Below are 20,918 nucleotides of genomic sequence, written 5' to 3'. Positions count from 1 at the left end.
CAGATAATGGACCAACGTTTATCTCCAAAGAATTTCAGAATTTTTTACTTAATAATGGCATTGTTCATGTGACGTCTCCACCATACCACCCAGCTTCAAACGGGGCGGCTGAAAATAGTGTGAAAACTATTAAACAATTTATTATCAAGACTTTGAAAAGTTCTTACAATATTTTTGATGAAATTTCGAAACAATCTCAGATTACAGAATTAGACCTTTATAATTTTTTGGTATTGTATAGAAATACAGAGCATTGTAGCACTGGCGAATCCCCTGCCCGTTTGATGCTGGGGCGAGCTCTCAGAACTAGTTTAGAATTAATTAAACCCATAAATATACCGGTACGTAAACCCAAACCTATGAGTACTATTAAAGATAATATTATCAAATCACAAAATCGTCAGAAGAGAAATTATCGAGGAAAAATACGGGATCGACTTGAAATAGGACAAAAGGTGCTAGTGAAAGATTATAGAAGGGTTAAACCAGAGTGGACATCGGGAATTGTAATTCGTAGATTAGGAAAAAATATTGTTAAAGTAAGAATACCCAATACCAATTTGGAATGGAAACGTCACATAAACCAGATTCTCCCTGTTCATGATAGCTATGTGAATTTAGGAGTAGTTGAAATCAGTAAGGAACAAATTGTTTTGCCTCAAGAGGTGGAAAAATCGAGCTCTCAATTAGGTAGCAGTGAGGCACCAGGAGCGGTGGTGGTAAAATCACAAGAGAGAGATTCAACGATGTCAATATCGAATTATGATAATATCAATTCAACTAGTAGTGATCAAGAGACTCATATATCTCCCAGTGAATTATCCCATCGCCCCCAGCGTTTCAGAAAACCACCTGAGCGGTTTGTACCATAGTTATAAGCACAAGAGTTCTAAATTAGAAAGGGAGGAGTGTAATGTCAGTAGGAATGTGCCTGGACTATAATACTGTATAAAAAATTATCTGTGACGTCCTTGGACAGGGCTCTGTGATTTGGTATTTTAAAATTGGAAAATATAGTTATTGAATGAACCTTGAAGGTGTTTCATTTAGATGGATGACAGATATTACACAGATACTTGAATTAATTCATAATAAAAATTTATTTTTTTTACCACATAATTATTAATATTGAATATTTTCTGATGAAATTTTTCACACCACCGTTTGAGAGAGTGCCAAGTCCAATGGTGATTTTAAATTTTAACGATTTCTTGTATTCCAACCTATAAATATATTCGCAGCAGGCCTTGGTTTTTGTAGAAAGAAAATAATATTTGGTTCCAATATACAGTGTTTTGAGCTCTACAATTCAAAATGAAGTTTTTCGATATTGAAGAAAAGTTGCAAATTTTAGGGAGGTGATCCTCTTTTAAGAGGGCCACGCTGTATAATTTTATGTTGACTTACCTACGCTGTGGCAGAAATCCAAGCACAGTAGAATAATATAAGCAGTATAGGCTATCTTACCACGTGATCCGCCCGAGTTGTCGGGGAACTTCATTCGCTCTCAGGATAAGCTTCTCATCCAACGTGTTCAGTGCTGTAGTATCGAAGGATTTGACGATACCACGGACATCGGATAAGTTATAATAAACGGTCGTAAATTGATATTGTTATTATTGTTTTTAGTTTTTGTAGTTGGTTATAAGTAATTTACCACAAAATATTTTATAATAACATCAAATTTCGTTTTTATATGAGCACACGCCTATGGTAAAAAAAACGAAATTGGCTCCTCACTTCGTTTTGAGGTCACCGAGAACTTTGTGAATTCATGAATGAAAGTGATGGGAGTGGACTTACTGGTTAATTTTTACTATGACCCAACGGTGTCATGGTTTGAAAGCAGTGCTCGTTGGTTTCGATGTTGCATCTCGAGAGACGATGTGAGTGATCGACCCGGTTGGGTACGTTCAACAGTTTCTCGCGTATATTGACTCTTTGTCGAAGCAATCTTGGAAGTAACAGCATTGACACCTCAGTGACTTTTCCTTCATACACATTATAGTCGGACACACCCGATGAGGAGTCAAGGTTGGGCTAGTCAAGGTAGTAAGAGATGATCCATGGTCTTCAAGTCAGAATAGTTCGGGTCAATATGTTATTCATAAGGCCAGCTGGATTTATTTTGACTGAGTTTAGCGGAGTCCACATTATTTGCAAGATATGTACCCTGGTCCAAGAGAGTTTTACGGTCGAACGTGTTGTCATAAGTCATATCTCAAGGAACTATGGAAGCTGGGGATGAGAAATATGTACCCAGTATGTGTCAACCGGAGCTTGGTCTCCAAAGATGTGAGGAAGAGCTGGAGCAGATCACTCCAATTGTAAATACGATTTGGAAGCGGTAGAGATATTGAACGAATTTATTCGACAAAACATGTTCAGAAAACGTGTCGCCTGTGTGTAGCTGAAGCTGGTGGACATTTCGAACACCTTTTCTGAAGAAATATATTTCATTGTTTGTTCTTTATCATCATTATTATCACTGTCGAAGTCTCATTTATTAGTAGTAAATATAGTATAAATTGTTATCAGTTTTATTGAAACTTTACGTTTCAATTACAGCTGTGGAAAGCTTTGTCAACATTTGATAGCTACTACTGAACAATTTCTTTTTGTTTTAGCGCCGCGTCGTGTCGTCCAAAGCCTACTCAACCAAAGTGTGCGTTTCAAAGTTCACAAGAAAGAAACTTAAAGCTCCGTATTTCAAAGATAACCAGCAAAACATCAAGTGTGCTATATTTTAGAAAAAATAAATTTGAACTCTATTGACATATGAAGGAATATACAGGGTGCCTCATTAAAACATGCTGTAACTCAGAAATGATGATAAATATCGATATGCGGTTTTCACCATTAAGATTGTCATAAAATTTGTCCCTCAGACACACCAATCAGTTTTCATCTATCTAGTTGGAAACAGAAGTTTCCCTTCAAAAGTGTCCAATTTGTGTAACGGGATAATTATCTACTTAAAAATATATAGTTCAAAATATTGATAATGAAATCAACTTCATGAGGAAAAAAAATATATTATTCCGTATTCATATAAAATAAACATTTTACATTCAACAATTACAACATTATTGGACATATCCCCCGGACATCATGATTTTCCGCGCCACTGGATGAATGTCAAAAATTAGGTGGGCCCATTATTTGTTTGGAATATATTCTTTCGTTTCGTATAGCCTTTCGTTATAGGATAAATTTGAGGTTGTAAGGATATAGGGAGCAGTTGACATAATTTGAGCTAGATTGTCCTCGGTTTTCTATGTGGATACCTGAAAGTAAATAACACTTCAACATACATGTCTTACCAAGCCTAAAAAACTAACTCTTATGGAAATAATTTTCCTTCTAATTGAAAATAACTATATTATTGTACCCACCTGTTAGCTGACCGTCCAGTTGTAGTTTAGTTCCATAATCCTTCAGATTGTTTTCGTTGTACCATTTAGGTTAGCTTATAAGTGGTTCTGTTGACCCAATTTCAGAAAATAAGATTCATCAAGTTAGATTATTAGTCGCGATCTGTGAAACAGTTGTCATCATAGGGCTCGTAAGACAACGTTTCTCTGTTCGCTGATGGAGGGCGCGAGAGGTACCGTTTCACGATAATTTATAAAAATTCATGTCAAGACGTGTCGAAAAGGAAATTATTTTTACTGTTTTTTGATTATTATATCAAATTGAATTCGTACTAAGTGTAGGTGAATAATTGACAGCTTGTTTAAATTAAACAATAGTGAACAAACATTATCAATCATCTTTCGCCATCTATGGGTCAGCGGGACTTAGAGGTTTTGTAATGGTAAATATACCTAAAAATTTTAGATGTCGATAGGTTTCAAATTATTGCCCTTTCTGTTTCACACACCTTTTCCGATATTTCAGTGATTTAACTTACCGGCTTGGAAATGAATCGGAAGTCACGTATTTTACTCTTCACCGATTGGTTCACCCAACGCTGCTCATGACGTATAGGCATGCGCTTCAATAAGGAAACGTTTTTCAAAATAGGCTTTAACGGATATAATTTCCCACTAGACTCCAAATCTCAATTTCCGGCCTACTCAGGACGGGAAGGAGAAACAGATCGACCTCCGTGTGTGTTCAGAAAGAACCATTTTGGAAAATCTGTCTATTAGACACCTCATAGAGGATTAATTTCCATAAGGTTTCATTTCAAGTGAAAAGGTGCCTGTTAGTTTCGTACTTATAGAGTATTGCTATTGTTTGGTTGTGGCCCTTTCACCCCGTTCAGGGATCAGAGAACCCCACGTGAGTACGCCATTTTTGTCAAACTTTTCCGTCCATTTGTGTTTTTTTTGAGACGTTTTCTCATTTTCATTTTCTCCTATTATAGGGCGATCTACGTGTGATTAGTTCATAGACGATTTTGTTGAACCATTACGAGTTGGGAACTACTCAAATCAGTATTTTGGAAAAATACTGAAATCTATTTTGTGGAAACCGAAAAAGAAATACTTGTCTTCAGTATTTCTCCGGATTTTATTGTAAAAGAAACCCTTCTGAACTGGAAGGTAAGTTGCTCTAATTCAGACGGAGTGTACCTAAAGTGTCTTGTGTAAAATATTTGTTGTTTTCATTTGGTTTTTTTAGTATACGGTTACTAGACATTTTCCAATAAAAATATATAATATCATAGTAACGTTCTATCATAATTTATTTTATTTTTGTTATTGATTCTTCCGCTGGAAATCAGCGCATTAATTTTTACTTTCGAATATTTCAGTAGATTCTTGCCATGTTATCATATATATTAGTAAACTTTTGGTTTTTTATTGAAGGTAAAGAAAATAAAATATTACTTTTCATATCGATCACTGTTTTACGGTGTTGTCCCATTAATTTAAAGTCATTAAGGATGCTACTTTTGTATTATGTACTTAGGATGATTTCAATAGAAATCAATGAGGATTTTTTTTTCTTCAAAGGGTTTTTTTTTGGGGTACCGTTTTCCCGTAGGAAGAATTCACGCCAGATCAACAACCACTCCGGAACATTTTGACTACCTATCTTGGCGGATTCTTTAGATTCAAGATTGTTGTTTGGACTTGAGGGCGGAGAAGACGCACAAGTACCTGAACCAATAAAAAAATTAACTATATTTTTTTATATATTATTTACATTATCGTGATTAATAACTTACTGTTAACTGTGTAAAGCGGAAATTAAGTCGTGTTTTGATCCAGTTAATTATTTTTTCGTGATACTGCGTCTGCGCTCTGGGCCCACAGCAAATGACTTCGGAATCCTTGTAAAATATTCTTGAAGGTGACTTACCTGCGGCTTCACTTCCTGCTCTTTGTGTATTTAAGTTTAATTTATACGTAGCTGGCTCTATTTTTTTTATTGAGAAGTTTAAGGTAACTAGTAAGGAAACTTAGAAAGTTATCAACTCCGTTTGGCTTTAAGTATTGATTTGAATTTGTTTAAAACACATCGAGTAAACCCATGGATGCTAAAAGTTTTTTCAACCTGTGCTAATTTTGTTTTTTTTTTTCCTCGCAAAGTAATTGAATTTTAAATTCACAAGTATTGAGATCATACTGTACAATTTATTTTCACGTTATCAATATACTGATCTATTGGAATGGTGGCTGGTCAATTTTATTTCTTTTCTCTTGGTAAGTTGGAGAATTGGTAAAGTTATTAGTGAAATCTATTGGCAATTCAACTTACCTGGTGCCCAAAAAAAAAAAATATAATATACAACATCTGTAAACTCACTCCCGTCTCCTCTGTAGTGAACCGGTATGCCTTGACTGTCATCGTGACAGCCCACCAATCACAACTTCAAGTATTGAGGTTACATTTTTGGCGCCCAACGTGGGGCCATTTAGAGAAAAATTATACAGGGGAAAAGAAAAATAACTTTTTATGTTGAATTTTTTTTTGTTGATTCTTTTTTCTTCCCTCTATCATAAATTTATTGATATATGTATTCCATGGGTGAATAATACGAATCGTTCAAGAATTTGGAAGTGTATTTTATATTTTATACGAATAAAATCTTGAGAGAGTATATTTTATTTTGCGAAAATTGATTGAATGATGGCTCGCAAAATGGTAATCAATCGCCTGGACAAGGAAGAACTTGAGTATGAGTTAAAAATAAGAGGAGTTGGTACGGGAACTTGTGAAGAAATGAGACATCGACTTGGGATAGCGTTGAAGATGGAAAAAACTGGAGACAGTCTGTCATACCCTGCCTATCCATATTCCTTCGAAGAAGATGAATCAGCAGTTAAAGAGAAACTTGATGAAATCGGGTCTCTATTAGATACACTGAGTGGACCAAGAACTTCAGGAGAAGCCGTGAAATTGCACACTAAATTGGCTCATGTTCTGGGAAGAATAGATCGAATGGATCCTGACGAAGATTCTGGAAAAACCCACCAAAAAGCAAACTTAGTGGCGACCGCTCTGACATTGTTGAGTGATTTCAATGATAAATTGGATGCACTGGATACCAACACACCTGTGTTTACGTCTGTTCCGGCTGCGCTCAATCAACTTCAGACAAGACTTGGAATGCTATCTTTTAATGCAAACATCAACGCCGCCGCTAGGTCTTCCACTTCCACGGATCCGGATACTACGCCTAACACGGTTAGCAAGATGATCCCGCCTCATAAATGGAATCTTCAAAAATTCACAGGAGATGGCAAAGGATCTTCTATCTCTGCATTTTTTGAAGTTGTTGACGAATTACGTTTAGCAAGAAATGTTCCGGAAGCTGTTCTTTTCGATTCTGGGATGGATCTTTTCGCAGGTAGAGCCTACCAATTCTATAAAGACTGTAGGTCTCGAGTAAATAGTTGGGAAGAGATGGTAGGGGAGTTCAAAGCAGAATATCTGTCTGCGAATCACAATGATGCCTTATTTGATGAACTTCAAAAGAGAACTCAGCATTCTTCGGAAAGTATTGGGGTTTATTTAGCAGTGATGGCTAGCTATTTCAAGCGCTTGGGCTGTCCAATCACCGAGGAAGCTAAGTTGAACATTATCATTCGGAATTTACACCCTTTTTATCAGGATCGGTTGAGAGATCCCTTACCAAAAGATTTATCGGAGTTGAGAACTACCTGTCGTAAAATGGAATCAAGAAGGGATATGATAAATAGTTATGTGGAGCCGTCTTCTAGGAAGTCCAACATTTTGGAAAAGGATCTTGCCTTCGTGGAATCAGAGAGCAAGGTCAGTGAAGTAGATAAAATAGACGCGACTTCCAGCCAAATGCCTAGTCCTCGGGACCAATCAAGACAGATCGTTTGCTATCGTTGTAGGACTCCAGGACACAGAGCCGTTGGGTGTACTTCACGACGTAAATTGCAATGCTTTGGTTGTGGAAAGGAGGGTTTCAGCAAAAATAGTTGCCCAAGTTGCTCGAAGACGGGAAACGCTCGAGGTCATCCTTAATAGGTCGAGGTAAGAATGACCAGGAAGTTAACTCGACAACTTCGCTTGGACCAATCTTAAACTACATCTTAGATAATGCTGAGCAGGACGAACGTCCTTACCTTAAGGTGGAAGTGATGGGCTACCAGATTCTGGGACTTTTGGATTCGGGAGCTTCGGCTACCATTCTGGGAAGTTATGGATGGGAGGCTGTAAGAAAACTAGGAATTGAATTGGATACGTCGAAGAGAGTTCGATGTACCGTTGCCAACGGACAATCATGCGAGAGTATCGGGGTTTGTCAGGTACCTATTTGTGTCCGAGGGAGAGTTAAACTCATTGATGTCCTGGTAGTGCCCAGTTTGAATCAAACTTTGATCCTTGGTACCAATTTCTGGAGAGCCATGGGAATAGTGCCCGATCTAAGGCATAACGAGTGGTACTTTTCCAAAGAAGTGTTCCATCTGAACGCTGTTGATCACCTGAGGGGTCAGACGATTTTGACTGAAATGGAGGAATTGCAATTGAAGGCATTAGTAGAACGGAACAAATCCGCAATGGGAGACCGGTTGGGATGCACATCTATGGCAGAACATGTAATAGTAACAAACTCACCACCTATAAAGCAAAGGTATTATTCTGTGTCACCCGTAATACAGAAGCAGATAGACATGGAACTGGACGCGATGCTGAAGGATGATGTCATTGAGAGGTCTAATAGTGCCTGGTCCTCGCCTATCTTGCTGGTCAAAAAGAAAGATGGTAGTTACCGCTTCTGCGTCGATTACCGAAAGTTGAATGCTGTGACTGAACGGGACGGATATCCTCTGCCATACATTTCTCACACCCTGGATAAACTACGAGATGCACATTACCTGTCTTCCCTAGACATAAAATCTGCCTACTGGCAAGTGCCGGTGGCGGATTCCTCTAGACCTTATACCGTACCTGGTCGTGGACTATTTCAATTCAAGAGGATGCCGTTTGGGCTGCACAATAGTCCAGCCACTTGGCAACGACTGATAGACCGCGTATTAGGACCGGAATTGGAACCCCACGTATTTGTCTATTTAGACGACATTGTGGTGGTGACCCAAACGTTCGAAAAACATCTTTCCGTTTTAGATGACGTTTTCTGCCGTTTACGAGAAGCTAATTTGACGGTAAGTTTCGAGAAGTGCCATTTCTGTCGTCCGGAGATGAAGTATTTAGGACATGTCGTCGACAGAAACGGACTTCACGTTGACCCGGACAAAGTGAAAGCCATGCTTCAACTACCTACACCTACAACGGTGAAGGACGTTCGGCGATTAGTGGGAACATTTTCGTGGTATCGCAGATTCATCCCCGACTTCGCTTCTCTCATGTCACCGATAACCGCTCTGATGAAGAAAGGCCGAAAATTCGTTTGGACACCATCCTGTGAAGAATCTTTCCGGAACATTAAAGAATGCCTAATCGCAGCTCCTGTACTCAGCTGCCCAGATTATAATTTACCTTTTTATTTGCATACCGATGCTTCTGGTTTTGGCATTGGAGCTGTGCTCACTCAAGGTTGTGAAGAGGGGGATAAAGTTATATGTTACCTTAGTAGATCCTTGACAAAACAAGAACGGAATTTCTCTACAACTGAGAGGGAATGTTTGGCAGTTCTTTGGGCAGTACAGAAATTGAGGCCATATCTGGAAGGCGTACCATTTACGGTTTATACAGACCACTATTCTCTTGTGTGGTTACAGAACCTAAAGGATCCAACGGGCAGACTCGCAAGATGGGCAGTACGTCTGCAACAGTACAATTTCAAAATCGTGCACCGCAAGGGAAAGGACAATGTTGTTCCGGAGGTCATTCTCCGGTCAGATCTCCGAGGTCCCAAAGGGCTGATGACAGCTCAACCTAGAGTAACCAGACCATGGGAAATGGTATCCACCGATCTAATGGGTCCACTCCCCCGATCCCTCAAGGGCAATAAGTTTATATTAGTGATAACGGACTATTTCAGTAAGTACTCTCTGGTGTTTCCTCTCAGAACTTCAACTGCAAATATGGTGGCAAAGAAAATAGGAGAGGAAGTATTTTTAGTATATGGTGCTCCTCGCCTATTATTATGTGACAATGGCCCACAGTACCGATCAAAAGAATTCGTAAAATTAACCGCCGAATATAAAGTGAAGATCAGATATAACGCAAACTATCACCCGCAGGCCAACCCCACGGAGAGGGTGAATCGGACCCTAAAGTCAATGCTGGCCATATTCGTGTCAGATAACCATCGTAAATGGGATGCCAGCTTACCTAAGATAAGTTGTGCTTTAAGAACCGCAAAACACGAATCGACCAACTATTCACCGTACTTCATTAACTTCGGACGATCTATGATCCTATGTGGAGAAGACTTCGAGAAGAAGGATATGTCCGTGGAAGACGATATCGAAGCTGAATCATCGCGACCCGAAGGATTTAAGAAATTATTTACGGAGGTGAGACAAAGACTGGACACTGTAGCGAAACGAAGTGCAAAAACATACAATCTCAGGAGACGGCATGAACAGTTCTTGCCTAATCAACCGGTATGGCGCAAAAATTTTGTTCTGTCTGATGCCGCTAAGTTTTACTCAGCAAAGCTAGCACCAAAATACGTGGGACCGTTTTACGTGAAGAAGAGAGTCTCTCCTTGGACGTATGAGTTACAAGATGAAGATGGAAACTACAAAGGGATATGGAACGTGAAAGATTTGAAGTCAGGAGGTTCCGCTAGCGCGGATGAAAATTTACCCCAGTAAATTTTCTTCAAGTAAGGGGGGTATTTGTAACGGGATAATTATCTACTTAAAAATATATAGTTCAAAATATTGATAATGAAATCAACTTCATGAGGAAAAAAAATATATTATTCCGTATTCATATAAAATAAACATTTTACATTCAACAATTACAACATTATTGGACATATCCCCCGGACATCATGATTTTCCGCGCCACTGGATGAATGTCAAAAATTAGGTGAGCCCATTATTTGTTTGGAATATATTCTTTCGTTTCGTATAGCCTTTCGTTATAGGAAAAATTTGAGGTTGTAAGGATATAGGGAGCAGTTGACATAATTTGAGCTAGATTGTCCTCGGTTTTCGATGTGGATACCTGAAAGTAAATAACACTTCAAAATACATGTGTTACCAAGCCTAAATAACTAACTCTTATGGAAATAATTTTCCTTCTAATTGAAAATAACTATATTATTGTACCCACCTGTTAGCTGACCGTCCAGTTGTAGTTTAGTTCCATAATCCTTCAGATTGTTTTCGTTGTACCATTTAGGTTAGCTTATTAGTGGTTCTGTTGACCCAATTTCAGAAAATAAGATTCATCAAGTTAGATTATTAGTCGCGATCTGTGAAACAGTTGTCATCATAGGGCTCGTAAGACAACGTTTCTCTGTTCGCTGATGGAGGGCGCGAGAGGTACCGTTTCACGATTATTTATAAAAATTCATGTCAAGACGTGTCGAAAAGGAAATTATTTTTACTGTTTTTTGATTATTATATCAAATTGAATTCGTACTAAGTGTAGGTGAATAATTGACAGCTTGTTTAAATTAAACAATAGTGAACAAACATTATCAATCATCTTTCGCCATCTATGGGTCAGAGGGACTTAGAGGTTTTGTAATGGTAAATATACCTAAAAATTTTAGATGTCGATAGGTTTCAAATTATTGCCCTTTCTGTTTTACACACCTTTTCCGATAATTCAGTGATTTAACTTACCGGCTTGGAAATGAATCGGAAGTCACGTATTTTACTCTTCACCGATTGGTTCACCCAACGCTACTCATGACGTATAGGCATGCGCTTCAATAAGGAAACGTTTTTCAAAATAGGCTTTAACGGATATAATTTCCCACCAGACTCCAAATCTCAATTTCCGGCCTACTCAGGACGGGAAGAAGAAACAGATCGACCTCCGTGTGTGTTCAGAAAGAACCATTTTGGAAAATCTGTCTATTAGACACCTCATAGAGGATTAATTTCCATAAGGTTTCATTTCAAGTGAAAAGGTGCCTGTTAGTTTCGTACTTATAGAGTATTGCTATTGTTTGGTTGTGGCCTTTTCACCCTGTTCAGGGATCAGAGAACCCCACGTGAGTACGCCATTTTTGTCAAACTTTTCCGTCCATTTGTGTTTTTTTTGAGACGTTTTCTCATTTTCATTTTCTCCTATTATAGGGCGATCTACGTGTGATTAGTTCATAGACGATTTTGTTGAACCATTACGAGTTGGGAACTACTCAAATCAGTATTTTGGAAAAATACTGAAATCTATTTTGTGGAAACCGAAAAAGAAATACTTGTCTTCAGTATTTCTCCGGATTTTATTGTAAAAGAAACCCTTCTGAACTGGAAGGTAAGTTGCTCTAATTCAGACGGAGTGTACCCAAAGTGTCTTGTGTAAAATATTTGTTGTTTTCATTTGGTTTTTTTAGTATACGGTTACTAGACATTTGCCAATAAAAATATATAATATCATAGTAACGTTCTATCATAATTTATTTTATTTTTGTTATTGATTCTTCCGCTGGAAATCAGCGCATTAATTTTTACTTTCGATAATTTCAGTAGATTCTTGCCATGTTATCATATATATTAGTAAACTTTTGGTTTTTTATTGAAGGTAAAGAAAATAAAATATTACTTTTCATATCGATCACTGTTTTACGGTGTTGTCCCATTAATTTAAAGTCATTAAGGATGCTACTTTTGTATTATGTACTTAGGATGATTTCAATAGAAATCAATGAGGATTTTTTTTTCTTTAAAGGGTTTTTTTTTGGGGTACCGTTTTCCCGTAGGAAGAATTCACGCCAGATCAACAACCACTCTGGAACATTTTGACTACCTATCTTGGCGGATTCTTTAGATTCAAGATTGTTGTTTGGACTTGAGGGCGGAGAAGACGCGCAAGTACCTGAACCAATAAAAAAATTAACTATATTTTTTTTATATATTATTTACATTATCGTGATTAATAACTTACTGTTAACTGTGTGAAGCGGAAATTAAGTCGTGTTTTGATCCAGTTAATTATTTTTTCGTGATACTGCGTCTGCGCTCTGGGCCCACAGCAAATGACTTCGGAATCCTTGTAAAATATTCTTGAAGGTGACTTACCTGCGGCTTCACTTCCTGCTCTTTGTGTATTTAAGTTTAATTTATACGTAGCTGGCTCTATTTTTTTTTATTGAGAAGTTTAAGGTAACTAGTAAGGAAACTTAGAAAGTTATCAACTCCGTTTGGCTTTAAGTATTGATTTGAATTTGTTTAAAACACATCGAGTAAACCCATGGATGCTAAAAGTTTTTTTAACCTGTGCTAATTTTGTTTTTTTTTTCCTCGCAAAGTAATTGAATTTTAAATTCACAAGTATTGAGATCATACTGTACAATTTATTTTCACGTTATCAATATACTGATCTATTGGAATGGTGGCTGGTCAATTTTATTTCTTTTCTCTTGGTAAGTTGGAGAATTGGTAAAGTTATTAGTGAAATCTATTGGCAATTCAACTTACCTGGTGCCCAAAAAAAAAAAATATAATATACAACATCTGTAAACTCACTCCCGTCTCCTCTGTAGTGAACCGGTATGCCTTGACTGTCATCGTGACAGCCCACCAATCGCAACTTCAAGTATTGAGGTTACATTTGGTCAACTCAGTACAACATAAATCATCTCAGAATTACGAAAAATCTTCTGGTACGCGTATTTCGAAAAAAAATCAATAATCGATAAAAATGTTTCAATTCTCACAATGAATAAATGAAACACAAAACTGTTATTAAACTTTCAGAAATATGTATGTACCGTTGAAAAATTACACAAAAAATTCAAGCCGCAAGTTATCTTCAATTAAATTGGTGCATCATTCAAAATCTGCATAATTTCTGTAATTATGAAGATAATGAACATTTATCGCTGCCTGTTCAATTTCCATGTAGTCTTTTTCAATTAAAGTAACTACCACTAACCAATACTGGATGATGAGAAGCTAGATAGAAAAACTATTTGAAAAACAATTTATATGAAATTCGGATGATAAGCTGTTCATAGGAATGGAATTTTTTAAACGACAATGGTCGATATAGCGCCCTTTAGAGCGCCCGCACACGAGCCACATTTTGCGGTCGGATCGACCACACAATTGCAGTCGCGTTCCAGCGAACTCAAGCCGCCCATAAGGATTATTGTACTATACGTAGACGGGCGTTCACAAAAGTCAAAAAGGGCGTCTGCAGTCAACTTGCTGCTGATCTCCGCCGAGATGTCATCGCGGCATCCGCCGTACAATAACCACAAACTTGTACACACCGTCGTGTACTTTTTTTCATATTGGTCTCACAGCATTCAATTTTTGATGTCAGTTGCCTCAACTGAAAGTGTAGTTTATATGACCGCAAGTCGACCACAAAAATGTGGTTGGGTCAACTGCGAAGTGCTGTCAACGTGGCCACAATGTTGTGGTGGCCTCAACTGCAAATATGTGGTCCGGGTACGGCCGGACTTAGATATACGACCCATTCAACATTGATTTAAAATCAAAGCGAAGTCTATAAATTTGAATCAGTTGAAACAGAATGAATCAGCATAACCTATTCGGAATACAGGGTGTTGTGCTACAATAAATGGAAAGGTTCGTCTCGAGTTTTTGACCCGTAACACATTGTGTGAATAAGATTATCAATTTCAGTTACTGCATATAATTTCTGATAGTTATTGAAAGTTAATTTCATGTTTTATAACAAAAAGTGGATGGAGTATTACATCCAGAGTGAATTCATAAATGATGAAAACATGATTTGTCGTAGAGTCAGAAAATTTCATTAACATGGAGTTTGTCGAATGAATTCGTAAGGCATTATTTTTGACTGGTTTGAAACACTTTTATTTATCATCAGGTTCTGGAGCCATTGAAATAAATAACACACGTATCAATATGTTCTGCAACAACTTAAATAACTGCATGATTGAGAGTACAATTGGATGATTCAAATACTTTCGTACAAGTTCTCGTAGAAATGAACTGTACATTCAAGGGAAAAAAGTATTAGATTTTAGCTCGAGATTGTGTTGTCTCCCGACAGGAAGTAGAGCGAGACAAAAAACTGAGAGCTACAATCCAATATTTTTCCCATGTATAATATACATGACGAGTAAAACGACGGTTTAATATTGGAAAATTATATAAACAATTCCTTGGAGTTATTTGGGATAGCAGCGAAGCGCAAGTGTACTCGTATAACATTATATTTCCAATATTTCGACAATGGTTATTGTCATCATCAGGAGCTGAAATGATAGATTTTGAATTAATACAGAATTAAGTTAATAGAGGAATACTTACAATGTTAGTGAGATTGGTCGCAATTGAGTTGAGTTGAAATTAAAATATGAACGTTGTGATCATGATAAAAACACGTAACAACTGTAAAATTACAAGACATATGAATTAAGTGAATCATAAAAATCATAATCATAATCATAAAAATTTTTTATTTGAGAATGAACGTGGTGATCTTAAGTTAGAAACACATCACTTGTCAATTTATTAAAATTTTGAAGAAGAAGTAGACTTGGCATTTGCCGCTGGTGCAATTAATCAAAGAGTTTCAGTTGACTCCAGAAGAAAGAGTTTTGTTGTATAATTTTTGTTAATAGGTTGATAAATGAATTTAAGTAATGTCAAATGAGTTGTCTTTGAAGGAATTCCAATTTTTGTCTATAAAAAGTAAATAGGAATATATTTCACTTAAATGTTGTAAGTCTGTTTTTTTATTCAGACAATTTCGTGATTGCGGAATGTAAGTCATTTCAAGGAATAATCTTTTAGAAACATTCCTCTCTTCAGTCAAAATTTTTACTGAGTTAAAATCCATTACATGTCCATTATTATAAACATGTTCACTAAGGGCACACCTTTCTGGATGAAGTCTACAACCACTTTTGTGTGCAGATATTCTGTCTTTTAATAGTCTGGCAGTCTGACCAATGTATTCAGCACTGCAACTTATACAAGGGATACTATAAACCACTTGAGATTGAAATTTTTTTGGGATTTTAACTTTTAAGTTTGAAAAAAGGGAATTAATTGTTAATATAGGGTTGTGTGCAATTTTTATATTATCAATATTTTTGAAAATTCGTGTGAGTTTGGGTGTAATTTCACTGGTATATGGTAAGGAAGTAAAAAGATGATTATTTAACTGAATTTCATTATTATTATTGATATCATTGTCCTGACTTGGAGAGATTGAAGGACGAACGTTATGATCTATTTCATTTGGGGACGTGTCAAACAATATCTTGTTTTAATAAGGTTTTAGGATATGAATTTTGTACAAAGAGGTTTAAAAGGATTTTAAAATTTTTTAAATGAAAGGACGAGTCCGAAATTCTGATAACACGTTGTTTCATCTTTTTGACCAAATTAACTTTTATTGATTGTTTATGTAGTGACCAATAGTTCATGTTTATACCTGAACTTATTGGTTTTCTGTACCAGTCAATAAGTACGGTATTAGTGGAAGTGCGAATGAGTTTAGTGTCTAGAAATGGAACACTTTGTTCATCGTCTTCCTTTTCGATGGTAAATTTTATATAGGGGTCATAACTATTAAAGATTTCAACGATTTCTGTGACTCCTGTATAGGAAAGGGCAAGGATTATGTCATCAACATATTTTTTTAAGAAAAAAACATGGTAAGGAAGGACATTCAGGACATTGTCTAACAGATCATCCATTACATAGTTAGCTAGAATGGGGCTTATTTTGGCTCCCATTGGTGTACCAAAATTTTGTTTATATATTTTTTTATTAAAAGAAAAATATGTATTAATGAACAGGAAGGTCAGAAGATGCATGAAGTCATCTTCATGAATATTACAAAAATTACTGATACGATTCCAATTATTATGAATGGCTCTAAGGCAAATATCAAGGTAAACATTACTGAATAGTGAAACCACATCCAAACTGGCTAACACATAATTTTCTGGAAATTGAATTCTATTGAATTTTGAAGAGACTTCAAAAGAGTATTTAATGTAATATGGACTCTTATAATCAAAAGCCTTTGTCAATATATCCGTCAAAAAAGATGCCAAAGATTCTGTAGGATTATTTATAGAGGCAATTTTAACTCAACTCAATTGCGACCAATCTCACTAACATTGTTAGTATTCGTCTATTAACTTGAGTTCTGTATTAATTCAAAATCTATCATCTTAGCTCCCTGATGACGACAATAACCACTGTCGAAATGTTGGAAATATAATGTTATAAGAGTACACTTGCGCTTCGCTGCTATCCCAAATAGTAGTTGTTTACATAACTCGAAGGAATTGTTCGTAACTAGTCTGCAAAGACTACCTCTCTCTCTCTCTATATATTTATATATAGAAAAAAAAATGTTTCCTGAACTATAAATTCCAAAACATTTTTTCATATTAGTTGAAAAATTACAGAATCAGAGAATTGAGAAATTGAGTCGACAGATTCCTCAGTTTATTAGTTTCTGTGGAATCTGAGTTGATACTTTCAAACTTGTTCTACAATAAAAATATGACTTCCAAATTAGAAATTTTGTCACACCGGTAACAATACAGAAAAATGGACCTCAGTAAGTGTATTGGCATTTTTCATGGACATTGCAAATACAAATATTTTCTTGTGTTACATGCTGAATAATTCTGTAAATACTATACTATTTGTAATTTACAAATGTGTATTTGAGATAGCATAACATTAATGTATCTTCCGAAGATTTAGCCAAATACCCCCTTTAGCGCTTGCAAGTACTGATGTTTTTGTATAAACGATGGGAGATATCGTTTTCTCATGGAGAGTAAATTCATAGTTTTTCAGTAAAGAGATCAGCCCAATTTTGACCTGTACCATTCCGAAGCGTAAACCTGTGAATAAAAAAAATTTCAGATGCTAGAGATGACTTTGTTAATTACTTGCTCATATACTCAGATGATATGTTGATATTGTAAATGCGGGTTACAGTTAGATATTGACAATAAAACATGACTAACTCGGTAGCATTATATGAAAAAAAAAAAACAGATAATGAATAATTTGTTAGCAAAACCGGGTTTCCTAGTGAACAGATGATTGATTTTTCTTGAAATACTCACATGAGCTCGACTCGTATTATTTTCTGTTCGATATCAGTCGGTTAGGTTAGGTTAGGTTCAAAGTGAGTGGGTCTCTTCGACCCCCACCGCAACCCGCAAGGGTTTATTGTGGCTCACACCTATTCACACTCGACCAAATAAACCCAGCTTCTTAACGAAGCCCATTAGTTTGTCTAGTGAGTGGTGTTTCAGGTCAGATGGTGAGAATACGTCTCTGCCGAACTCTAGAAACCTGATTCGGTCCCCACCGGGGCAGGCACAAAGTATGTGGTATGCTGTTCATCATTTTCCAAACAAAGGCGACACACACTGTCCTCCAACAGTCGAAGTTTCTGCATATGCTGATTCAAATGACAGTGACCTGTAAGAAGGCCTGTTAGACATCGTAGTCACTGTAGTCCAACAACTGTTTGGTTTCAAGATTCGAAAAGTGAATGACCGCCTTTGAGTGAGCCAATCCTGGAAGATTCTGCCAGAAGTCCATATATCTTCTTGCCATCCAGGTGTTCAATCTCTGTTTGGTAAAGCTTAAAGCGATATCTATGACAGGTTCTGGTCCGATGAAGCTGCTTGCAGCACCCTCCTTTGTAAGGGAGTCAGCAGCCTCATTGCTTTCCAGGCGACTATGCAAATCCTTGATAGTCTGCAGATATCATATTTCAGGTATTCACAAGGAACATATCAATAGAAGACAAATTGTATGACCGTAGAGACCATTACATGTCAGCTCTCCCAATCCAGTGCCACGAAAACTGTTGATTGAAATCAATAGCTCAATATTCGAATTTTCAACAGTACCATGTTTTTATTCAGTATATCCCGATTGTTCATTTGATGAGACTCGATTTAACAAAAATCGTACGAGAAAACAACTAGGTGGAATTCGTATGAAATATTAGGTTTCTGAATCTAAGGAGTCATTATTTCTTGGAAGGCACTACCTTTATCACTAGTATGATGCTGAACTATGAGGTTACTTTGACGAAGTATTTCAAATTTTTTTTGAGATTTGGAATATGAATGTTACACGAGTTTCAATCACCAAGTGATCATCTTCAAGAGGCAGAATAAACAGTTTGATATACACCAAAAGTTCCAAACGGTGCATCACAAGTATGGAATATGGTAGGGAATAATAAACTTTTAAATCGATTTGGTGAAGACAAGAAGCATGTTTCAAAAATAGTGGATCAATAATATTTATCTAATAAATTAGAAGGCCAGATAACATTGTAAGAGGATTTTTGTCACATACAATCAGTTCATTATACTTTTACTACTTAACTATTACCTACACGCTATTTTGGTTTACCGAAAGGTATCGATTTTTTGGCAGGATCCACACTTGATGTTCAGGAAGAAGGAGAATGCCATTAAATCGAAGTTTCATTACCTATTTACGTATCTGAAGCTTGCTATAGACTTTAGTTAGATCTGGTTTGAAACCTTCTGTTTCATTGAAATGTTTCATTTCGTTCGTAAATATAATCCAATAATTTTCTAAACATAACTTTTCAAATCATTTCATAGACACCGACAGTGACCTGAGAGGGTTACTGGTTGTATACACTCATAACGGTATGCCGACGCGCATCTCTCTGTCCGCTCTGTCTTGACTTGTGACGTCACTGCGAAGCACGGAGCCGGACAACACACAATTCATTAGAAGGAGAATGAGATTCGGTCGAATATATCCAGACATTTTCGCATGAAAATGGAGTTATTAGTCTTGATGCATAAATACGTACATGTTGATTTTTTCAGAAGTAGGTATATTTGTTTCCTGAGACTACTGAATACTAAAATTATGAGTCATTTTCTCACCCTATTGATGAAACCGAGGGTGATACATACTGTGATGATATTTCCGACTTTTGACAATATTTTTGACGAATTCAATCGGCTAGGTAATAAAATACATATTTTTTGAAGTACTTTTGTTTTCAAAAAAGATAAATTGCACATGGGTCAAATTTTCCATATTCTAATTATTTGAAGTAACAAGACATGGTAATTCATCGAGTTTTCTTTCGTTGATTTACGAACTTATTAATTTTTTTTTCCATCCTGTTTTTCAAATTATGGAAACTTATTTGTTTGTTAATCTACCGCAATCTTATATAGGTCCTTGTTCTGCACAAACAATGTAATGCATCGTATGGTATTGGGTTTTCTATCTTTTCTATGGTTCTTTGCGTTAAAGTTTTGAAGATACCTTTTTCTCTGGATAATGTATTTCCATGCATTTTCTGAAATTCGATTTCCATTATTTGTGCTGCTTGAAGGAATGAGTTATTGGGTCTTAGAAGACCTCCCCTTGATATGAATGCAACCAATCCAAATCTTTGGAAGAAGCTGGAAGAACTTCCGTTCCCAAATTATATTTTTTCTTGAATTTATGAGCCACATAACCCGCTATATAAGTTAATGAGTCATTGTTTATTTTTTCTTTCAATCCGAGTAACTCCAACGCCTCTTGCGACATATCTGGTCCATCAGTGTGACATTTTTCATAACATGGATTTATAAAGGAATAAGGAATCAAATTTTCTTTATCTTGGAATTCCCGGGAGTTTTCCAGACATTGCGCTCCCGTTGATATAACATATCAGCAGTAATGCAGTTCAACTCTTCAAACTCAGGATGTTCTGAAGTTTGTTCTAGAGGTTGGATTAAACATTGCTCTCCGGTTTCTTCGGTATTCCTGTTCTCAGTGAACACTGATGCTGAGTGTTTTCCCAAAATGAACCAACGCATTCTATAAATGAAATTCAGAGGATTTGGATGATTATTAGATAACTCCATCCCTCTCATGTAAGAAAAGAAGTTTTCCAGAATATCCTGATTCAGTCGCATAGTAAGAATATATTGGACATCAGAGTGCCTCTTCTGAAGATAAAGGAAGAGCTCAACAATTGATCTATTACTCAAAAGTATACCTTTCTGAAACTCAATCAAGGATTTATGTTTTGCCACTCATAGGGTTTTAATCACATTGGAAGTTTTTTCTAGTACTTTTTTCTGATCCTCTAAATTTATACCAAATGCGTTTTTAGATGGTTCGTTAGCCCCTATTTTCGTTTTCGAATTCATAACGTCAAACCATCTATTAATGAGCTGAACGAAGTCTGATACTTGTTCCCAGGGTAACTCTGATGGCATTAATCCGCTTTTTCCACAATATGAAACTGCCTTCGAAACAGAATTAGAGAACAGTTGCACTGATGGCCTAACTTTCTGTCTTTCAGTTCCCTTCAATTCGATATGGTACTTGCTGACTTTATATACTATAGAA

The 20,918-nt window shown here is 36.5% G+C and overlaps 1 protein-coding gene, 1 long non-coding RNA gene and 1 pseudogene across 3 annotated transcripts in view; all 3 read right to left on the bottom strand.

Annotated features, from left to right (window-relative positions):
- The window catches only part of LOC141485282 (cyclin-dependent kinase 9-like), a 332,045-nt pseudogene that overhangs the window by 229,308 nt on the left and 81,819 nt on the right, over positions 1–20,918 (bottom strand).
- LOC141485250 (uncharacterized) lies at positions 3,020–3,873 on the bottom strand. Its single transcript, XR_012467117.1, has 2 exons — positions 3,396–3,873; positions 3,020–3,287 (listed from the first exon to the last, which is right to left on the bottom strand). It is a non-coding gene; the product is annotated as an uncharacterized lncRNA (long non-coding RNA).
- The window catches only part of LOC141485245 (probable cytochrome P450 6a20), a 123,094-nt gene continuing 119,268 nt past the window's right edge, over positions 17,093–20,918 (bottom strand). For both annotated transcript variants that reach the window (XM_074181571.1, XM_074181570.1), the window contains exon 6: positions 17,093–17,395. In XM_074181571.1, the coding sequence (XP_074037672.1) occupies positions 17,229–17,395 (167 nt within the window). In that variant the 3' untranslated portion in view covers positions 17,093–17,228. The remainder of the gene's footprint in view (positions 17,396–20,918) is intronic.

Source organism: Leptinotarsa decemlineata, unplaced genomic scaffold, assembly GCF_025532065.1.
Source record: "Leptinotarsa decemlineata unplaced genomic scaffold, Ldec_3_MD MMD2_tig00026314_RagTag_RagTag, whole genome shotgun sequence".
NCBI classification, from domain to species: Eukaryota; Metazoa; Arthropoda; class Insecta; order Coleoptera; family Chrysomelidae; genus Leptinotarsa; species Leptinotarsa decemlineata.
This window is presented reverse-complemented; position numbering and strand designations above follow the sequence as displayed.